The 22,445-nt window shown below is 41.1% G+C and overlaps 1 protein-coding gene across 1 annotated transcript in view; it reads left to right on the top strand.

Moving 5' to 3' along the window:
- iars1 (isoleucyl-tRNA synthetase 1) overlaps nucleotides 1-13,612 on the top strand; it is a 52,508-nt gene extending 38,896 nt beyond the window's left edge. The window contains exons 26-34 of the mRNA XM_061688420.1: nucleotides 167-341; nucleotides 4,528-4,640; nucleotides 6,321-6,416; nucleotides 8,904-9,080; nucleotides 10,222-10,342; nucleotides 10,706-10,831; nucleotides 10,910-11,056; nucleotides 12,047-12,199; nucleotides 13,061-13,612. Coding sequence (XP_061544404.1) covers nucleotides 167-341; nucleotides 4,528-4,640; nucleotides 6,321-6,416; nucleotides 8,904-9,080; nucleotides 10,222-10,342; nucleotides 10,706-10,831; nucleotides 10,910-11,056; nucleotides 12,047-12,199; nucleotides 13,061-13,143 — 1,191 coding nt within the window. The 3' untranslated portion in view covers nucleotides 13,144-13,612. The remainder of the gene's footprint in view (nucleotides 1-166; nucleotides 342-4,527; nucleotides 4,641-6,320; nucleotides 6,417-8,903; nucleotides 9,081-10,221; nucleotides 10,343-10,705; nucleotides 10,832-10,909; nucleotides 11,057-12,046; nucleotides 12,200-13,060) is intronic.
- The last annotated feature ends 8,833 nt before the right edge of the window (nucleotides 13,613-22,445 follow it).

The raw sequence follows: 22,445 nt of genomic DNA, 5'->3' as shown, positions 1-22,445 counted from the left end.
CTGTGCGCCACTGTTTGACCTGAGTGTGTCAATCTCAGAGCCCTACTGGGTTTATATGCCATTAGCATTTCATTCATGTATTCAGGACCTAAACCGTTTAGTGATTCATAACCAAGACGTCGCTGTGCAATTAAGAGTTCCTCATCGTGTCTCTCCTCTCTTCCAGGAGCTCAATGTGCGCCAGCTGACCATCTCGACTGATAAAGACAAGTACGGCATCCGTCTGCGGGCTGAGCCAGACCACATGGTGCTGGGCAAGAGGCTGAAGGGTGCGTTCAAAGCCATCACCGCTGCCATCAAGGAGCTTAGCAGCGAACAGCTCGAGGCCTTCCTAAAGAAAGGTACGGCCGTTAAGTCCACTTAGCTGGTAAAGTTAAAGGTTAATTTCATAATTTCTCCTGTCACTTAGTAAGAACGCTTTCTTAAACGTCTTCTCAGCCGTCAAATGAGACCACTTCAACCCACCCTTTATTTAAACTCCTTTTCTCCCGTACAGTTTTGAAGTGTTTCTTTCACAGGGGTGAGTGGAAATTGGTAGCAGCCAATGTGTGTCAAACAGAAAAAGATGTGGTTAGATGCTAAGGTAGTCAATTCATTGACTGAAACACTAATAGTGGCCACCAACTTTTCAGACCAGCCCACTAACGGCCAAAAAGTAATCATGTTTAATCTTAACGTACATTAACAAAACGTAACGAAACAATCAAGAAATGCTCATATGTCAATTCAGCTGAAATGCCACATTTGTACACACAGATTTTACGTCATAGAGGAAGATGGGCTGACCAGCAGTATCTGAAGTGTATTTTGGGTGCCTCTATAAATTGTTTGGGCTTTGCTAAATTTCGGAGAATATGCTCATATTTCAGGTCCCTGTGACCATAATAAAGATGCAGTACCCTTTATAACGAACAAATGTCCATCCTAACGTGTGAAAGCCGTGTCCAAATCAACATAAAGCTTGTTACTGATCCCTTGCGCCACCAAGTAAATTCACTGCTGTCCACATCAAAGCGGCACAAGGTATTTCGTCCTTTCAATTAGGTGAGGAGAAAGGCGCGGAGAAACCCAAGGCCTCATGGGAAGGATGCTGCTGAGCTCACATGGGCTGTGGGAACTTGTCATTGCCATTTACTTGGGCGTTTGAAGTGCAGTCCATTTGCTGAGAGGAGAGGTTGGCTGATGGAACGAGGGGAGACATATGAAATAGTGTGGCTCTGAGTGGCGGTAAATTGTAATATTTCAACGAGGCTTACAGGAATCTTGTGTGTGTCGATAAATGGACGCTTAGTTACTGCATTGCTCACTTGCGTCTTAATTGCTGTGAAACGATCCCAAATAATTAACCGCTCCCTTTCAGTCAGGAGCAGGCAAGAGTGATGTGAAGTATGCCTTTGGAGGTTACATCAGCCATATCAAAGTGACCCAGAGGAGGATAAGAGCAAAAGTGAACCACAGCATCGCTTGACGATCGCCACGAAGGATATTAGGAGCAAGACTCTCTCTGTAAAGTGGGCTAGATCTTTATTTACTATTATTAGATTAGAGTCCGACCTGGCTTTCTGTAGTCATAGCAAATCAATTACCTTCTACCAGCTGAAGAAGATATCCATAGTGAAGGCTTACATGTGCCAAGCAGACCAGGTGAAGCTCATCTATGATTTTATCTCAAGTAGACCGACCATTGTAATCGTCTTTTACTGGACTCGCCCAAAAGAGCATTAAACAGCTGCACCTTAATCAAAATACTGCAGCTCGGGTTCTGATCAGAAGAAAGACATCAGAACATATCACTCCAATTCTAAAACCTCTCCACTGGCTCCCAGTCAGCTTTAGAATATACTGTAAAGTTCTGCTTCTGGTCTATAAATATTTAAATGATTTAGGTCCTGAATTTATGAAACAGATGTTAGTGGAATATAAACCCAGTAGGGCTCTGAGAGCTACAGACTCAGGTCAAATAATGGCGCACAAAGTCCAAAGCAAACATGGTGAAGCAGCTTTTTGATGCTATGCTCCTCACAAATGGAATAAGTTGCAGGCAGAAGTCAAGTCAGCATCAACTTATTAAAACACACTTTTGAAATGTATTTGAACACACAAAAACATTGTAGAAAATACTGTATGTATTATAGTATGTGTTAGATATGTGACTTTAAGAGGGGGGGCCTGGTGGGGTGACAGCGCAGCGAACATTAAATGTATTTTAGAAATACTGTGACTGGCTCTCCTTTCCTACGTGCATGGGCAGGGGCCGAAATTAAAATTAAATTCAAATTTTTGACTCACCAAACAAGTTGGCCAGTAGACGAAAAAAATCCACCCGCCAAGCATATTTTTTTACCGGCCAAAATATTAATTCATTTTACATAGGGCTGCACAATATATTGAAAAAAATTGTCATCGTGATAATTTTACAAATATTTCGGTAAAACGTTATTATGTTGGCTGCAAACTGAGAGAAGAAGTCAGCAATATTAAACAATAGCTATAACAAAAAAATGTTTTATTTAACATCCCTAAAGTCTCCGTGGGATCATACTCCCTGGCACGTTTGCGTCTGTTTAACTTTTCATAATTGAACACTTTTAAAGGACTTTTAAGCAGCTTGCAGGCTGAAACATCAGGCTGTAAATGTTTCTTTTAATTTGGTTTTTAAGAGTTTGGATTTTGCATCGTGAAACTGCTTGTTATTGTATTATGAATTTATCTTGTTTTTAGCTTGTACTGGCAAACCTGTTCTATGTTTTTATTGTAGGGCTGTTCGAGCTGGTCCGAAAAAAAAAATCACTACATTTTTTTATTTTGTCCCATCTTGATTATTATCCTGATTTTTTTAATATTGTTTTTAAACTCTCTACTAAAAACTAAAGAAGCTAGAGAGTATTTCAACGGTTTTAAACGCCTTTTGTTAGCAACACTCCTCATAGTCAATGATTAAAAAATTAACCCAAACATGATATTAGCATACTTACTTATCAAATAAATTACATGTAGAAAAATATAAGAACAATTTTCTCCCAACAATGCAGCGAATGTAGAAAAATAACACTACTTTGAAGTCCTGAGTGTTTTTGGAGCTACAAGATGCAAAATAAAACTACTAATACTAAAATAAAACTACTAATACTAACTACTAATAAACTCCCCCCTCAAGAATGATGAAGATACCTTGAGTTGTAAACGTTATCATTCTCCGGTTATGATGCTACATACCGTGTTAACATTGTTGCCACTTTCAAATGTGCATCATCTTGAATTACAATAAAGATTAGTAACTAGTTTTGCCATTTTACAAACCACCTGAATAATAATGACACAATTTATTGTTGTTCCTGGTGGCCTCACCGTTAGCAGTGGCTAACTGCTAATGCTACTTGTGCTAGCAAAAAGAGACAGGCTGTACTGAGTTCAATCGCATTTTTTATTGATTTTTTTTTCACTTGGGTGTTACTTCTTCAAATGATTAAACACAGTGTTGTCCCTTTTTTAGGGTGCCAACATACCTTACACATCAGCTAGTTAATAACATTTCTCCACGTCCCTTTGGAAACGCCGCCACTCAACCAAAGTCGGGCAAGGCGGTAAGCCAGCCGAGGAGGCGCCGCCTCTGTTTACTCCCGCTACTTGCAAACGGAATTTTGCCTATCTTTGGCGTCAGGATAAAACCTACGTAGGTAGATATGTCGTCCATTTCGTATTTTTTCACAAATCGATATTTTTGGTCAGTACCCCTATCATCAACCATAGTGTTGAAAATGGCTTGCCCTCTTGAAGATGCAATGTGAATGGCTCAACAATCATGCTGTATTGTTTTGTCTTGGTTTTTTTCTTTGGTTTTTTTATGCCCATGACCAGAGAAGCTTTCCCCAAATGTATTTATTTATTTTTTATTCTTGCGTCATTTAAGGTTTTATTTTACAATTCACCTGTTTTTACACTTGTATGACAGCTATTAATTTTATAATGTACATTACAACATTGCCTTTAGTGTAAATAATGGTTTTATAATGCCGGTAGTTTCAGTATTTTTATAATTATTATATTATTTATTATTTATTTCTGATGGATTTTTTTTATTAGAACCCTGTGGAAAGTGAACATGTCACAGAATATTTTACTTGTATGAATGTATGTATAAAGCAAAGATTCCATCACAATATTGATATAGCTCCCTGATTTTTGTTCATAAGCCTGTGGATATTTTGACAAGTGAAAAGAATGTAATCACATGCAAACAGCTGAGAGGTTGTGCTACTCAAAATCACATAAATTGTGTGCTATTGTAAGGTTCATAATTGGCTTTGGAGCACATTAACATGGTATTGAATGAGAATATCCTAAGCCCATAATGGGAAATCATTGCCTTTTGTGGACTGCTTTAATGATCGTGGATCGATAATGTTTTGATTCACTTGTTCCTCAACAGTGTACAGAGAATACAAACTCTAATGACGATGATGATGACATACACACCCTGTGAGTCATCTGACATCTGCTGTGTGTTTGTGGGGGGTCATGTTTTAGGTTCCATTGTGGTGGATGGCCATGAGCTTCACGAGGATGACCTGAGGCTGATGTACACGTTCAATCAGAGCTCTGACTCAGCCGCTCAGTACGAAGCCCACTCTGACTCCCAGGTGAGCAGTTGACATGTAATACTCGCCTCAGTGAATGCTAACAATATAACATAAATCAATTACTCACATAAATAATTGGCCAAATGTAAGCAGCTTAGGGAAAAAAATATGTATTCCTTTTTTTTTTTTTTTTTTTGTGTGTGGGAAAAAAAATATTTTAAATAATTTTAATTGTCAGAAAAACTGTCATTCCCTTTGATTGATTTTTTTTTAATGGGCTGAGAGAAATCAGGGATTTATAAGACAAAATTTACAGAATATTGTCGATGGTTCTTAAAACTCCCAAACAAGGTCTGAACGCACCATTATTTTTTTTACAGCCATATTCAGCAGCACTAGCCTCAAGTGAAAATTAACAAATGATTATTTTCAAAGGAATGGGAGAATCACCGTAATGCGGATAAGCGTTATAGAAAATGGATGTATGAAATGGGAGAATCTTTGTGTAATTTTCTGAACTCCTCTTTCCATGCTAGCGTTGCATTGAGCAGAGCAATGGAGGGGTTTTTATGTGTGAATGTAGGCTGTAGCTAATCCCATGAATTATTGATAATCAATTCATCTGTTAGTATGCCCAGCCGTAGTATACGTAGTGACATTTGCATTGTGATCCTCTGCTGTATTCCACTCAGCCTTAACAAGCCAATGCTAGACAGATGGCGAACATTTTGACGTTACTGACACAGTAGTCGTGCTGCATGTCTACTGTACTGTGAGGAGTGGCGAACAAATGATGGTGTCGCTGCACTGACAGTCTTCTCCATGAGTACGATGCAGGGAAAGTGGACACCAGTTCATCTAGCTTTCCCACAGGCCAACACTAATCATTGCTCCGCCGAGCGTATGCACAGCGCACGGCTGCACCTTAATAATTCGCCGCTGTTCTCACTCTCTCCAACTACCCCTCAGTCTCCATCTGTCTGCCGCGCTCTCAGCTGCGTGTTGCTTACATGCATCTTCACCCCCCACTCATTACCCCCCGCCCATCCTTCTGCAGATATACTCATATACTAGGTAAAGTCAGTAAAGTACTTGACGTGCTTTCATATATGCAAAGTTACTATGTTCCTAAAAGGCCATTGTCCATCACATGTAATTTGTTTTATACAATATCCTGAATATATTCTGTAATTCGGTTATGTTCTGCTATAATACTGAGCCCATATCGCCCACTCATTATGGTCACACTTAGTGAATGAGAGGTCTTGAATTTGACCCAAGAGGCCTTAAAAAATCTATCTTAAAATGTTCAATTTGGCTTCCTGAAATCCAGAGATATTACTGTTTAACATCCATAACTGGCACCCAAGCGTTAAAATCAAAATTGCCCACCATTAATATAAAGGCGTTAAAAACAATAAAGCACGCATTAGGTAATAATAATGGTATTAAAGTGAATGGCATTGCGCCAAGCCTCGTTAGTCTCCTTTACTCACATTTTTAACTGTCATACAAATGTAAAGAGAAGTTAACTACTGTATTTAGTAAAACACAAAACACTTAAATGACAAAGGCATGATACAATGATAACAAGTGAATATCCATAACATCTATTTTATATTTATCTTCAGACGTCCTGCTTATAACCCCATTGTTGAGGCAACTGCGCCTTTGGGGATAAAAGCGTTGCATGGATCCAGTTTGCTTCCATTTGGTCATCGGTAACAATCTCTGCCGTAGGTGCTGGTGCTGCTGGACGTGTCCCCGGACCAGTCCATGGTGGATGAGGGCGTGGCCAGAGAGGTCATCAACCGTGTTCAGAAACTACGCAAGAAGGTAGGGGCAGCACGACTCACCCTGGAAACAAATCACGACACACAACACTCTCCCAACAGATGCTGTCATTTGGTGTTGAATGAAACTTAGTAAATATTTATGGACACCCTTTCACACATTTAAAAAAAAAAAAGTAAACCAAGGGCTAAACGGTCAGAATGGCACTCAAGATAAAAAGGGGAATTGTTAAATATAGTGTTAGGAAGTACGTTTCAAAGATGTGCGGAAAGAGCTGTCATTGACTTTGCGTCACGCAATGCAACTCTGCTAGGCAATGTTGTAGGTTTTTTTTTTTTTTTCCCTCTCTCTCTTTATTAGATTGACAAAACTGACAGAGCGCTCACTGGTGATAGCGTTAGCGAGGTAATAAAAAAAGAATGATCAAAAGAAAAGTGCAGCAAATTGGCCAACAGAACAAATAATCTTTTAAATGACAATGTGACATCCCATGACATTTTTTCTTCTCTGAACAGAAAAAAAGGTATTTCCCTGCATCGGTTTGTTGTCCCAAAATCAGTCAATGAATTAGAAAAGAACCTGAATCAGAATTTCCCCATGTTATTATGGAAGAAGGCTCTTCTTCAATGAGGATCTCTAGTCCTCCTCCCCTTTACCTCCTTAGTTAAAGTTAGTGAGCAATAAACTGTTATCATATTTATTTAGTGTTTTGTGTTTTTAAAATATTGTGTTTTCACTTATTTCTTTACTGCACTATATTTATTTTTAACCACACTGATAAAAAAGGTAAGTATAATTTAATTTGGGGCGCTGGAAGGGATTAATTACATTTCTATTAATTTCAATGGGAAACATTACCTTGGGTTAACAACGTTTCGGGTTACAAACGGTGTCACAGAACCAATTAAATTTGTAATCCGAGGTTCTACTGCTCCAGGAGAGGTAAAGAACCCTGGAAATGTTCGCTTGCAACCAAAATTGCAAAGTTCCTGTGTTTTGCGGCATGGTTTCTTTACACTTTTTTGTTAGCATACTGATGATACACACACCTATTAACTTTCACATTGATACTGTATATTAAACTGGCTTCTGTGACAGCGTTTTCAAAAGATTCCGTGAGTGGTCTGGTCGCAAATAAGCCCATTTTTCTGAGTCCCGCCGGCAAACATTTGAAACTCATTAGAAGTGTGCCCAGTGAAATCTCTGGACTGTGTTTGGAGGTGAAATTATGGTTTTGAAGGGATAATTTTGAAATTACGTTATTGTAATTAAACACCAAATTGGTTGGATAAATTAACCAATTTTTCAGTTTCAGCCCCCCAATTTCCATTCAGCATGATCTTTTTTTTATTTATTTATTTTTTTTACCCCTGTGATAGCCCTCCTCCTTTTTCCTTCTTCATTTTTTAATGCTCTCATGCTAATTTGCAAAATCTTTCCATTCCAGTGTCACAGTCAGACGTTTCTCCATCATAAGGCGGCATTAATGTTGGCTTAATTACGCTCTGGCCCCTTTCAGATTCGAGCGTCGGAGCTTTGAAGTGCGACCGGGGAGTAAAGACGGATTAGCTGTCAGCCTCTTGTTTTCTCAAGAAACAAACAAGGTTTTTCCGTCTGTGCGTGCAGTAGTAGCAGCGGCACTGCAGGTTTGGATCCCGGCCAGGCCGCATTCCAACTCTTATTTCAAAAACCCCCACACCCCCAAAGTCTGTGAGGAATTTTCCACCCTGGGGATGCGAATTAATTTACACAATTTTCGCTCATACTTCTGCTCTGTTTGTGTGTGTGTGTGTGTGTGTGGGGGGGGGGGGGGGGTTTGTTTGTGCACTTGTAGCAGGAGGTCAACCCATTCTTTATCAGGATTCACACTTAACTGGAGTTCTCTCGGTTTTTATCAATACACGCACACACACAAACACACACACAATCAGAGTGGTGGCCCCATCAGCAGAGGGTCACTACCTTGACTTGGCAGCAGGAGCCTATAAACCTTCATCCATTGATTGAATGCTCCACTGTATCTCGCTAACTTTATTCCTCTGCCCTTGAGCTGTATTTTGCAATTGCTGTGTATGCGTGTGTGTGTGTGTGTGTGTGTGTGCGCGTGTGTGCTTGTGCGTGCATGTTCCACTCATGAAATTGCAGCTGTCCACACATGCAGCACGCAGCGATACCAATTAGGACGAAATCAATGTTTTAGATGGTGTCAAGGTTAGCGGCGGCTGCAAGCACTAAATGCTGCAAGAAACATTTTCATTCTTTTTATTTTGTCTTTATTTGTTCTCACACTCTTTTTTTTTCCCCCCATTTCTTTCTAATCCCACCCTCTTTCATGTCCTCCTCCTATGATGTTAATCCCATCCTCTCTCCCTTCCTTTAGGTAACCCGTTCCATTCAGATTTAATGTTCTTATTAGAAAAGAACGGCATCTTCCATAACATTGTCACCCCTCTTCATCAAAAATATTAAGTAGGTGAATATCCTTTGAGGATCTTATTTGTGTTCATATTTATATACGTTTTCTCTCAGGGCCATTTGGTGCCGTCGGATGAGATCACAGTGTACTACCGCTGTCAGCCAGATGGGGATTACTTGGGCTCGGTGATCCAGGCTCACACGGACTTCATTCTGGCGACGACGAAGGCGCCCCTCCTGCCTTACCCTGTCCCCAAGAGTGCCGGCGTCATCATCCAGGAGAAGACGCAGGTAAAAGTTTGCAACGCATCAGTTAAACACTCAAATTTGGTGTGTAGTTTAAAATTCTTCATTCCTTGAAAAAGACATGCGAGTGACTGATTGACTGGATCATCTCTTTTTTTAAATCTATTACATTATTAAGCACTGACTGTACATAAATTAGACCAAACTAAAAAGAAATATATATATAAAATCATTCAATTCAATGCACAAATTAACTTTACGAAGCAGATGCTAATGTAAAAACACTTATACATTTCAACACACTAATTTCAGCAATACCGACACTTCTAGGTAAGCGTGTTACCCTGCAAACATATTTGTGTTCCCGCCATCCATCACAAGAATGTCAAGTGTCTTCATAGGGGGAGTAGTTTTAGTTTCATTAGAGTAATTCATTTCTACTCATAGCGGTATAACATTTAAGATTATAAAAATGTTACTTAAATGTTACTAATTTCACGTGTACACATAATAAAGGTTTTATGATGACGACGGTTTGAGTGCGAAATTAGTTACATTGGCTTCTCAATTTTTATTGAGTTGTGTTCCTGAGGCGGCGGCGAAACCGAAATTTGTGCTAACCTCCACCAACGCAGTAGTAAAGTAATAATTACAGTAAATATGAAAAAGACTTCTATGACATAAATATCAAACAATTATGATAACATAGTGTGCCTTCTTGTTTGGAATGACAACATATTTTTACACCGCTGCGGAAATTAGTTTTATCATGTATGTCGTAAGTTTGTATCCTCCTAAAACGAGGACCACCTGCACTTATGAAACTCAACAAGGTAACAGTATCACTCTGAAAACACATTCCTGTTTCTTCCATCACGAGACTGTCAGGCATCATCATAGGGGCAGTCATTTTAATTTATTCTAGTTTAGTTATACAGTGGTTAACTTCTATATTGGCAGTTGAGAATAAAAATTGTTTAACTTTTCCTGTACACTTGATGAAAGGTTTTTATGAGGGTGACAGCTTGAGCGTGAAATGAATCATTCGCTTGACATTATTTCCAATGGAAAAACCATTTAGAGGTCAACTTTGGAGGTTCCAATGCTTTGGCAAATGCATTTAAGTGTCACAGAATGTATTGAAGTATTTTATATTCCCCCTTCCTTTCCCACATGCTGTGTACAGCTGAAGGGCTGTGACTTGGAGCTAACTATTGTAAAGGGATCGTCGCTGCCACGAGCCGCTTTAAATGGACCAGCGTGTGCTTACGTCAACCTCCGAGTTAAAGTCAACGGCAAAGAACAAGGTAGGAGCAAAACAATAATAAAAAAAGTGAAAACACCAGGAAATTTCACCAGGCTGGTACATATGATCAGATAATAATACATTTGTCTTTAGAATTGGTGAAGTAGCATGTGGCTCATTGCCCAAAGTTATTTTTGTACACTTTGTTGTAAAAATGTTGGCGGCCATGAGGTAGCTTATGTTCAGTATAAATGTGACAGCAGCTGCTGCATGTGTAATGCATTAAATGCGTGGGTTGTTTAATAAAGAAATTTCCAAAATGCCACAAAGACAGCGCTCTGTGTGTTTTTATGAGTTCTGTATAAAGCAATTACAAGTTGGAGTATGAAATATTAAGTCGCCCTTTTATGACTGTCTCTTGCAGACGGGGTGGTGCTGCTGGAGAATCCGAAAGGCGATAACGGGTTAGACGTGGACAAGCTGAAAATCGTGTGCGGCAGCATCTTTGGGACCAACAACGCCAAGCTCAAACTCTTTAACGACGGCAAAGGTAAGCACGAGTCCAAACATTAAAAACTGCTCCTCTGTGCACTCTTCTCGTCTAACAGCGTGCTCGTCCCTCCTGCAGAATTGGCTAATGAAGAAAACTTGCAGGCCCTGAGTGGTAAAACTTTGACAGTGATGACAGACACGGCTTCCCCTGGGGTTGCCACTTCCGGCAGTGCCCTCGTGTGTCCTTACGTGAATCTCATTCTCTGCAACGTGCAGCCCGCTGGTGAGGACACACACACACACCTACACGCACACACTAGGTTAGCCAAACTCAGAATCGACTGCTACGCTGCAAAAACAACTACTTAAAAGTTTTTTTTTTAAGTATTGAAATGAAGAATGTATCATTTAAGCAAAATGATCTGCATTTGACTTGGCAAGACTTATTAAACAAGTTAAACATAACTAGCCTCAAAACGCCCCAACAATGTCTTAACCACTGGCGGGCTGGCATGGGGGCGCGGGGTGGCAGCTCCCATCCGGTTCGCCGCTGCCTTGCTATGCAACGCGTGAGTGGCCAGACCACTGTCGCCCAAATAACACAAAACACATTACATTTCACGGAAGATGTATTTTTTCGAGTTGTGGGCATAGTTTGATGGCGAACTGCATGCTATACTGAGCCAAGTTATTCCGAATAAGGAAGTGGCTATTCCGCCGAATGGCCACTGCATGGTATAAGGGCGCTTGGTGTTTTTATAGTGGGGGAAGGGCGAGTCATGTTGTTCCCTTCTTGTATCAGCGTGCTCCCGTTTTAGCCCCGCGCAAAACATCTACACAACCGAAATGATGAAAAGGTGTTGTTAGTTATAGCTCAACAATTCAGTTCTATATTGCCCTCGGTCTTAGCACACTTCAAACTTATTTAATGTATTTAGAAACAAAACGCAGTTCACAGGTCTTTAAAACTTGTGTACAGTTGTGCCTTGAGATGGGAGTCTTCCATGACAATGTTCACAACTCAAAACACTTGTATCTCAAATCATCTTTCCCCATTTGAAAGTAATGAAAAAGCCTTTGATCTATTCCAGCTTGGAGGTCGATCAGCATCCTGGTGCATTCAACCTTTAATTAGTAATTGGTTATTAAACTAATATCATTAATGGTCCTTCATACATTGTTCTAGAATGGTTTTTACACTGCGGCCCCGCTCATTTTTTGAATAATTAGTCAAATGTTTGTACCTGTCTCCCAATCTGCTTGCCTCATGCAGAGTGCAAAACGGGACAAGTGGGAACCCTCCTGCTGGTCAACCCAGTTGGCCAGAACGGGCTCGACTACTCAGGCCTGCTGTCGGAGGCCACCAAGGTCTTCGGCCTCCGCGGCAGACGGCTCAGACTCTACCTGGACCAGGACCTCAGCCAGGGTAAGGTCAAGGATAATACCAGCTGTCGATCAGATTCTTCATTGCTGCGTCATTATAACATTCGAAGACATTTTTTGCCTTTTTTAAATTCAAATTGATTTAGTCCAATGTAGTTTTCTTTCTTTCTTTCTTTCTTTCTTCTTCCATCCATCCATCCATTTTCTGAGCCGCTTCTCCTCACTAGAGTCGCGGGCGTGCTGTCGCCCATCCCAGCTATCATCGGGCAGGAGGCGGGGTACACCCTGAGCTAGTGAGGAGAAGCGGTACGGAAAATGGATGGATGGATAACTTATTTATAAATGATAAAATATAACAATAAAATAAGAAACTGTTATCATTAAAATAAAGTAAAATGAATCAAACGTGACAATGACAAAAGTTTTTCCACCCCTCGTTATTTTCCTGTCATCCTTGTTGTTCATACCAGCATGTTTAGCATGACTTAAGCGTACAATGTGGTGTGGTTTTCACGTGTACTCAATATTGATGCTTTGGAATTTCCAAAACAAGGTACAATACTCTTTTAGGCCTATTAGCATGCAGATCCAATACCATATGAGTGACGTAAACTTGACTGGTTGAGCAGGTTTGTATTGGTATATCAAATAACAGTTGTCTCCTTGCTAGCAGCCAGCATGGTGAGAGCTAAAAACCGGAGACCCACATTCTCCTCTACTGTTTATTAGCTTGTATTGTTCTGGCTGTTGAGTTCAATGCAGGGTGTTTTCACAGTACTGGTTTCAAATGGAAAAACTGACTGGGTGAGCTGAAAACCAAGCTGGTACTGTGTAATAGAAAAGAGGCCACAGATACAATGAAGTTTATTAAGCGTGCCACTAATAAACATCTTGTCTCTTTTAGAGCTGCCGGCCGATTCTCCAGTAAAATCTCTGGACACCAAAACTCTGTTTGTGAGGGTTCTTCCCACCACGGCGGAATCGTAGAACCACTAGATACCCTCACAGAAACCCTCATCACTGTTACAGTACAGCTTCTGACAATTGCATTTTTTATTTTTTATTTTTTACCTCTCCTAAACGATTATGTGTTTAAATCCACTCGGGATCATGCAACATTTTAGCACCCATAAGCACACCATAATACTAGTAGCACAGATTCCTTATGGAAAACAGTTATACGTTTGTGGTTTTCTTTCCCATTTAACGTTAAAACTTTCTTTAACTAATTTGAGGTCAGTTTAAGGGTCCAGAGTCATTACAGCTGTGGCAATTAATTGGGCAAACCAATTTGCCTTATTGTAGCCACATGCCATTTAGAATTGAACAGATAAACCTTTCATTGCTTTGTGAGTGGTCATTTGGAAAGTTGAAATGAAATTTTCGGGTGGCTGAGCTGTCAGGTCGACCTATGGAAAAATGCTATCAAATGGAATAAATCAATGGTGATGGAAAATGAGGTGGTTGTTGTTGTTTTTTTTTGGTCTGTTCTTTCAGCCTTGTCAAGGCAAGGCAAGCACGTCTGGTCCCACAGCGTTAACCTCATTTGCTCTTTTGTTTATCTGCTCGACTCACACACTTTGTCCCATTTGTTCGCATTGCCTTCTTTAATTGCAAGGTCGTCCATTAAAGGCAACAAAGGGGATTAAAGATGCTTTCAGCGGCAGTAATGAGGTAGGACAATAAAAAATAAAACATCCAACCACAGTAACAATAACTTAAATGTAATGCAACATTAAGTGCAGTGACTAAAACAAAGAGGAAAAGTGTGACGTTAATGCCTAAAGTAAGACGCGGTGGGAGACAATATCAATATTGTGATGTGTATCGCCTCATTGTTAAGGCAGCATCAAATATCGAAAGCTGTCAGATTTCCAATTATGTGTAGTTAATGACAAACTAGATATTGTTGGTGTTTATATATGTTTGCCTGTACTCTTGTCATGAATGGCCAACGGCCAGTCAATGGACCATCACACAGAAATAAATGTTGGAAAGAGTTTTATTCAAACAAAGTGACACAAAAATTAATACAGAGGAACGAAAAACAGCGATGACCAACGGTCTTCGGGCAAAACTAAAACTAGCAATTAGAAAAAACCAACTGCACACGTGTGTGGATGTAATACTAACAAGAAACACAAAAAACAATAATGACAAAAATTTCGTCTCGAGAACAAAGAACACGAGGGAAAAACTAACAAAAGGCGGTGGGCGGAGCCACGGATGAAGGAAAGTACCAACGCCGCGAAAACCAAATTCCATCTACACTAGAACGAAACAGAAAATCACAGAAGTACTTAAATTCACAACTAACTTAAGTTAGTTACACCACTGTTACAAGGGTACACTGTTACACTAAGATAAGCATAAACGGAAACAAAATGACAGTACTGTAGCACTTAAACACAAACTTTTAAGTACCACTAGAATCGTCAAAACAGGAAGTGACATGAAGAAAACCAGGCAACTAGATTATGACCATAAGCAAAACGGCAACAAAGCAATACGCCTGCACCTTTCTTCAGCTGGAGCCACACTTAAATACATCCAAGAGGTGCGGCTCTCACCATCACTTAGGCAACCCACCCCCAATGCCACTTGGTCGACCATCTAGTTTGTAAGGGTGACAGAGGTGGAACTCACGAATGATGGACGGATCCAGGAGCCCCTTCTTCTATAGTCTAAAATGCACCTAACATTGTAAACATCAGCCAGACGTGAAAGGACAGGCACCGGCTTGAGCAGGGATACATGAAACACAGGATGGACTCCAAATGTGAGTGGAAGCTTAAGCCTCACAGCAGCCGGGTTAGTCACAGTCCATGAAAGATGGACCAATCAAATGACCCGTCTTGCTTGATACCCCCATCAAACAAAGCTCTCTTGTGGAGAGCCACACCTTCTGGGTGTGAGTTGGATGTCTGTGATGATCCGTCAACTTACGATTCCGGTCTGCCATGTGAGAAAGCGCAGCCCAGGTGTCCCCCCAAGACCCGTTGATCTCGCCGGTGGTAGAGATGGTTTGAGGGTATGGAGCGAGACATTGGATTCCTGGGAAGGAAAAACTGGAGCCTGATACCCGCATGTCTTGCAGGGAGACATTACGGTACTCAAGCAGGTCAGGGTGTTGTAAGCCATTTTCACCCATGGCAGGTGGAGAGACCAGGATGACGAATGCTGTTGACATGCAATGGCGTGCGACTTCCAGGCCCTAGTTAGCCTGCTCAGTCTATCCACTGAACTGCAGATGGTACCCCAAGACACAAACTTGCTGATGCACCCATGGCCCTGCAAAAAGCCTTCTAAACCTAGGATGTGAAATGGCCCCCCCTTTCAGACAACAACCAAATCGGAAGGGGTGCCATGGATGCAAAACACATTCTTAATGGGCAGATGGGCTGTCTGTAGTGAAGACGTTAATGAAATCGGCCATTTTCAAGAGTCTGTTCAGTATACAAAGTGTGACCGAGTTGACAGGATGACTTGTTCATGATGCTGATTGAACAGGCAGCAATGAATTCCTGGATGCTTTTGTTGAGACCCGGATCTCTCTGTGAGACGAGGAACTTTGTGTAAGTGACATGAGGATGACACCCCAACTTCGATACGTGACCCCATTGCAGCACTTCCATCCTCAATACCCCAGGTACAAACAGTTTGTCTTTGGAACAGTTCACAGGCACTTGTTACCTTCTTGAATGCTTTCAGTCACTCGTCTCCACTTCCAACCGCAGGGCCAGCCCCACTCAGCCCTCAGGAACGACGGTATCTACCGTCCGTCTGAGGATTCTGTTCTTAGGAACAGAATCCCCAGACGGACAGTAGATGAGGGACATTGAATTGGGCTTGACATTCTGGGAGCCTGGCCGGTAAGTGATAGTGTAGTTGAAACGAGACAAAAAAGCACACAGAGCCTGACGGGAGTTGAGTCTGCTGCCCCTTCCAACCATTCATCCACACCTGAAGGGCCAGGACAATGGTTAGCAGTTCACAGTTACCAACATCGTAGTTACTTTCCGCAGGCGACATGAGATGTAGGTGCAGGTCGACAGAAGAGTGCTGGGACTAGACGGCCCCAGTGCTGAATCTGAAGCGTCCAACTGTAAAACCAAAGGGTGAGTCAGGGTTAGGATGCGAGAGAATGGGCGAATTGATAAACAACTTCTTTCAATGTACAAATGCCCTTTCGCTTTCTAGGCAACACTATGGGTAGAGAAAAAAGAATGGCATTAGCAACAGGCAAAAACACAGGACATGATATTATCATTTACCAAATATCACAATATTGCATTCTGGTACTTTGTACACGGGTACTTTGTTGTCTGCATATGTTTTCAAGAAATACTATCTTTTTTTTCCCTGAAATGTTTTGTAGCGTCTCACAGTACATTATCGATAGACCAACAGCAAATATCGATACCGTCTCTGTATGTGCTGTTAATGACAAGCTAGATATCAGGGTGGCGCGAGGATGTCGTTTTCATGCAATAGATCACATAATTGCTGTATTGTGATGTTATTGTTTTGCAAAATATTGCAAAATATCATGACTTAGCCCTGCGATTGGCTGGCAACCAGTTCAGGGTGTACCCCGCCTCCTGCCCAATGACAGCTGGGATAGGCTCCAGCACACCAGCGACCCTAATGAGGAGAAGCGGCTCAGAAAATGGATGGATGGATGGATGGATGGATATCGTGACTTATCCTACATTCACACCATACGCCAATTGAACCATTCATGTGCCATGATTATATATAAAGTCAATGCAATTTGCGTGAATAGCCGGGAATTCGTGCAGGGCGACGTGTTTGACGCGACGCGAGTGGGACAAGCACACGAACATCCGCTTCTTCGCCCATTCGCTCTGGTCTGGAAATTTTAACTTCAAGCCACAAATTGCATAGCGACAGCCAATTGGCTTAGAAAATGTTGAGCAACCAGCCGAGGGCACCGTGCGTCTCGCTTGCCGTGGGCGCGCTCAGTCCACCGTCGACAGACGCCAAGGTCGAGAAAACCTGGGAAGGAAAAAATACAACCACTAAGGAACAAGCCGGGGGACACGTTGCGCTGGCCATGGTCGCTCATACCGCTTCGTCCCACTGAAGAGGACCGAGGTGGGAGGAGCATAACAATGTTGCGCAAATTAAGCGAATGTGATTTCCCCCCCAATCAAAAGTAGTTTAGGTTATCTGTTAGGTAAAAAAGCTAAACTTTTCAAAAAATACTATATTGTATCACATTGTGATAAGGTAAACATTGAAATTTTTTTAACATACAATATTTTTTTTGTTAAAGGATTGACAAAAAATGTAAAGGTTGAGCAATTACGCTTCAATTGTGGGTTCATCCCCTCAGTGTCAGGTGGGATCCATTCCAGCTGTCATTGTCACTGAGTTATTGATATAAAATAATCATAAAAAAACAAGGTTGTTTGATTTTACAGAAGCACAAACTGGTAGAGTACAAAAGCAGAAACACTGGTGCACTGTTAAAATGTTGAAAAGGTCACATTTGACTGTTGGATTTATGACAAAGCTCTAAAAATGTCCGACCTTGAGGACTAAAAATCTAGTGTGTGACTGTTGATGAGAGCAACTTTGATTGGTGGACCCTCAGTTGGGGATGCTGTGTTTGCCTTCTACTTAATTACAAACCTGACACAAATTTGCATGCAAACTAAAATCATAGCTGCTCTATTAATCCAACACCTATCATCATCCTTATTATTAGTCGTAGTAATCGTCAACACTATTCGTCACTCAACGTTATGCAAAGTTCTTTGTTAAATACAATCATGTTTGCAAGCCCACATTTGTATTTACAAAGGTTCCATTTCATTCATGTCCATTGTAACTTCAAGAATTACAGCAAACACTTGTCACACTCAAATCACGTTTTGGGACGGGGGATGCGGTTTTGTCTCATGCAAATTCCAAATACGGCTCTTGACCAGTGTGAAAGAATTCAATTGTATTTTCAGTGATGGAGGCAGCACTCACCAAGCTGGCAAATTACACTTGTCAAGTAGTTTCTAGTGTTACTTTAAATATGCATTGTTGGGCGTTGTTCTCTCATCTAAGGCTTAAAATTCCTGCCACATATAAGGCACAGTAGGTACATTCTGAGGGGTCACTCAGTGTGTGCGTGTGTGTGCGTCCGTGTGCGTGCGTGCGTGCGTCTCATTACTGTTAGCCTATTAGCATTAACGTACTTAATGATAGTTTTTTCACTCACATTAATAGGAGCGCTTCATTTTGACAAACTGACCCATGAGAAGCGGGTTGACGAGGACATAACAATCAAAAGACAAATCCAGAAACCAGATTGTTTGCCTTTCGAAATGGCTAATGTGGTGCAACCCTTCTCCACGAGCAATCAAATGTCCTCTTAAATAAACTCGTCCTCAAGTAAACGCCTGGCAATCTCTGCAGTTGTGTAAATAAAAAGCACACTTTTCTAGATGTTTTTTAAACTAGATTTTTAGGGTTGGTAAGTTAAGAGCATTTTGTTGGGTGACGATGGGATTTGATTTTTCTTGTCCACACATGGATGTGTGTGTGTGTGCAGATGTATGTAATGGATGTGTACAAGTGTGTGTGTGTGTGTGTGTGTGAAGGGTTTTGGGGGTGCATTCTATTTAGAGCTTGGCCTGTGGGAGATGTCTCCATCCAACCAGAAGGGTGGGAGGGCGTGGGAAGAACTCCACTCCACGCTGCCTCCTGTGTTACTGTTTGCGGTGTGTGTGTGTGTGTGTGTGTGTGTGTGCGTATGTGTGCGCGTGCCATCCGAAAAGGGAAAAGGGAATGAAATTGCAATACCAACCGTATTTAAATAGACTGCACAAAAAAGTAAGAATTTGTTTTTTGGGAGACTTTAACAATGCGTCTTGGCAATAAATCTCTAAAACTTTATTTCACTTTAAAATGGTGCTACATTTGTAAGGAACGTGCATTTGTGGGATGAACAGCAGAGCTATCAAGGGCCAAACAGCTTATTTTGTTGTTGCCATTGAATCTTGTTTTTAGATTCTGGTAAAGGTGGAGGAACGTTATGTTCAGCAATGAGTCCAGAGCCTGCCTAGGATAGTTGGATTGTAGGCTATGCTGATTACTGCGCTGATAGTGTAACATCGTTTGGTGGAGGCAGTGGGTTTTTGTGGGGAGGAGTCACAAGGCTTGTCATCATTGGAGGCGACACTACATTCCAAAAGTATTCACTCACGTATCAAAATAATCAGAATCAGGTGCTCCAATCACTTCCATGGCCACAGGTGTATAAAATCAAGCACCGAGGCATGCAGACTGTTTTTACAAACATTTGTGAAAGAATAGGATGCCCACAGGAGCTCAGTGCATTCCAGGGTAGAACTATGATAGGATGCCACCTGTGCACCAAGTCCAAATTTCCTCACTCCGAAATATTCTACAGTTGACTGTCTTCTGTCTTATAAGAACGTGGAAACGTTTTAGAACGACAGTAACCTGGCCATAAAGTGGTAGGCCGCAGTAAACTGATGGAGCGCAGTCAGCAGATGCCGAGGCGCATAGTGCGAAGAGGTCGGCAACCTTCTACCAGGTCAATCACTACAGATTTCCAAACTTCATGTAGCCTTCAGATTAGCTCAAGAACAGTGCGCAGAGAGCATCATGGAATTGGTTTCCACGGCCAAGCAGCTGCATCCAAGCCATACGTCACCGACTACAATGCAAAGCGTCGGATGCAGTGGTGTAAAGCTTGCCGCCGTTGGACTCGAGAGCAGTGGAGTCACCATCTCTGGAGTGACGAATCACGCTTCTCCATCTGGCAGTCTGATGGACGAGTCTGAGTTTGACGGTTGCCAGGAGAACGCTACTTGTCTGACTGCATTGTGTGGTCCCTAAAGACATAAATGACAGAGTCTGGTGTGGATGAACTTGAACGGCCTGCACAGAGTCCTGACCTTAACCCAATAGAACAACTTTAGGATGAATTAGAGTGGAGATTCAAAGCCAGGCCTTCTCGTCCAACATCAGTGTGTGACCTCACAAATGCGCTTCTGGAAAAATGGTCAAACATTCCCAGAAATACACTCCCAAATCTCATGGACAGCCTTCCCAGAAGAGTTGAAGCTGTTATAGCTGCAAAGGGTGGACCGACGCCATATTGAACCCGATGGATTTGGAATGGGATGCTTTTGGCAAAAGAGTGTATGTCAATGCAGAGAGCTATCACGATGAGATTTCTGCAACAAGTGGCAATCCCATATCTCCACAGTCTGGGACTGAAATATCTATCCTCCAAGATGACAACGCTCGTGGCCTGACCTCAACCCCAATAAAAACTCGTGGGATCATCTTGGGCGTGCTGTTCGCAACACAACCAAATGCTGGTTGAAGAATGGGATGCCATCCCAAAACAGCATGTGACCAGGCTGGAAACCATCATGAGAAGATGCCAGGCTTGGTTCTTCCACACACTCAGGCTCCTGATTATTAAATGAATAAATTGTTAAATTGCTAATATGTCTTTTTTCAAACTTCAATAGTCCAGTCCACCAAATGAGTGACTGGCTACAGTAAAATAAGTTTTGAAGTCATCACGTAAAGTAGATAATTACACACTGTTCAATATTACTGCTAAAATAATAAATGTTGATCATTTTTTATGTAAACAGTGCCACACAATTGTAATTTGTTAGTTAATTTTTGTAAATGTCCTTGTGTAGAATCGGTTGCCATGGAAAAATACACTAACATTTATTTTAGCACAAATATTGGACAGCATGTTAGTATATATGTTTTTAAAATGTAATTTTTTTGTCAACAAAAGACAGCACATGCATATATGAGATTAATTTAATGTCATAGTAGGGCATAAAATGTATCTATAAATGTATATATATTTGTATAATAAAATAAATTAATGACTATTATGCACACACACCACACACACATGGACTGTTTGGAAGGGTGGTCTGAATTTAGCATACATTTTAACCTCTGCAAATTGTTATAATAATAAAAAAAAAATGCTATCTTGTCACCACTTGAATTTACTTGGATTTGAACACAACAACAAAATTCAAATAAAGAAAACCGATTTCATGCACCCAATTTAGGAGGATGTGCTACAAGCAATCTACAGCATTTATGGTTTGAAGTAGGATTTGGTACAAAAAAATAAATGCTATAAAAAAACAAAACTGCAATTTCTGGGTAACACTTGAATTTAGTTGGAAGTTTCAAATATATCTTCTATATTTAGTATTTAATGTAACAATTGTTTAGAGCGTCTACCTCACAGTTCTGAGGACCAGGGTTCAATCCCCGGCCCGGCCTGTGTGGAGTTTGCATGTTCTCCCCTTGCCTGCGTGGGTTTTCTCCGGGCACTCCGGTTTCCTCCCACATCCCAAAGACGTGTGGTAGGTTAATTGGCGACTCTAAATTGCCCGTAGGTTTGAATGTGAGTGCGAATGGTTGTTTGTTTGTATGTGCCCTGCGATTGGCTGGCAACCAGTTCAGGTTGTAACCCGCCCTTCTGCCCGATGATAGCTGGGATAGGCTCCAGCACGCCCGCGAGCCTTGTGAGGAGAAGCGGCTCAGAAAATGGATGGATGGATGTAACAATTGTTTGGGTTAGTTGAATTCAGTACAAATGGGTAAGAAGCTCAATCTAATTAATTAAAAAACAAATCTATACATTAGCTTAGCATGAACAGTAACTTTTATCGTGGTCCTTTGAATTTAGTAGAATATAGTTTAACAACAAGCAGTTTGGGGAACACCTATATTTGGAATGATTCATGAATACAATTTTTAATTTAGTGTAGTGGTACTTGGTGCTGCCTTTCACGCAGACAGTGTGGCTTCGATTCCCGGCCAGTGCCCCAACAACCAGCCACTGCAGGTCCCAAGCCTCCTCATCACTCTTCGACAAATTCACCGTATTCAAGGTAGCGTTGATATATTACAATAACGCTGTCTTGAAATAAATGTTTACAACCAGTTTAAAAGTTGTTAACAATTAGTGAAAGAATTACAATTGACTCGCTACCGAGGCAGCTGACTACTGTAGCTAACTAGCATGGCTAATATCAGTTTGTTTCTGCTCTGATGTTACTTAAAAAAGCGGAAGATGAACAGAGACGTAGCTATCATTTTCTGAGAAGAAATGTACTTTTTCTGTCCTTCTACATTTTATTCAAAATTATGTTTATTTTCTTTAAACGTTTACTAATGTTACTACGATAGCCATTGAATTGAAAATAAAATAAAATAAATAAATACTTCAAAATAATACATTTTAG

This window comes from Phycodurus eques, chromosome 10, assembly GCF_024500275.1.
Source record: "Phycodurus eques isolate BA_2022a chromosome 10, UOR_Pequ_1.1, whole genome shotgun sequence".
Taxonomy (NCBI): Eukaryota; Metazoa; Chordata; class Actinopteri; order Syngnathiformes; family Syngnathidae; genus Phycodurus; species Phycodurus eques.
This window is presented reverse-complemented; position numbering and strand designations above follow the sequence as displayed.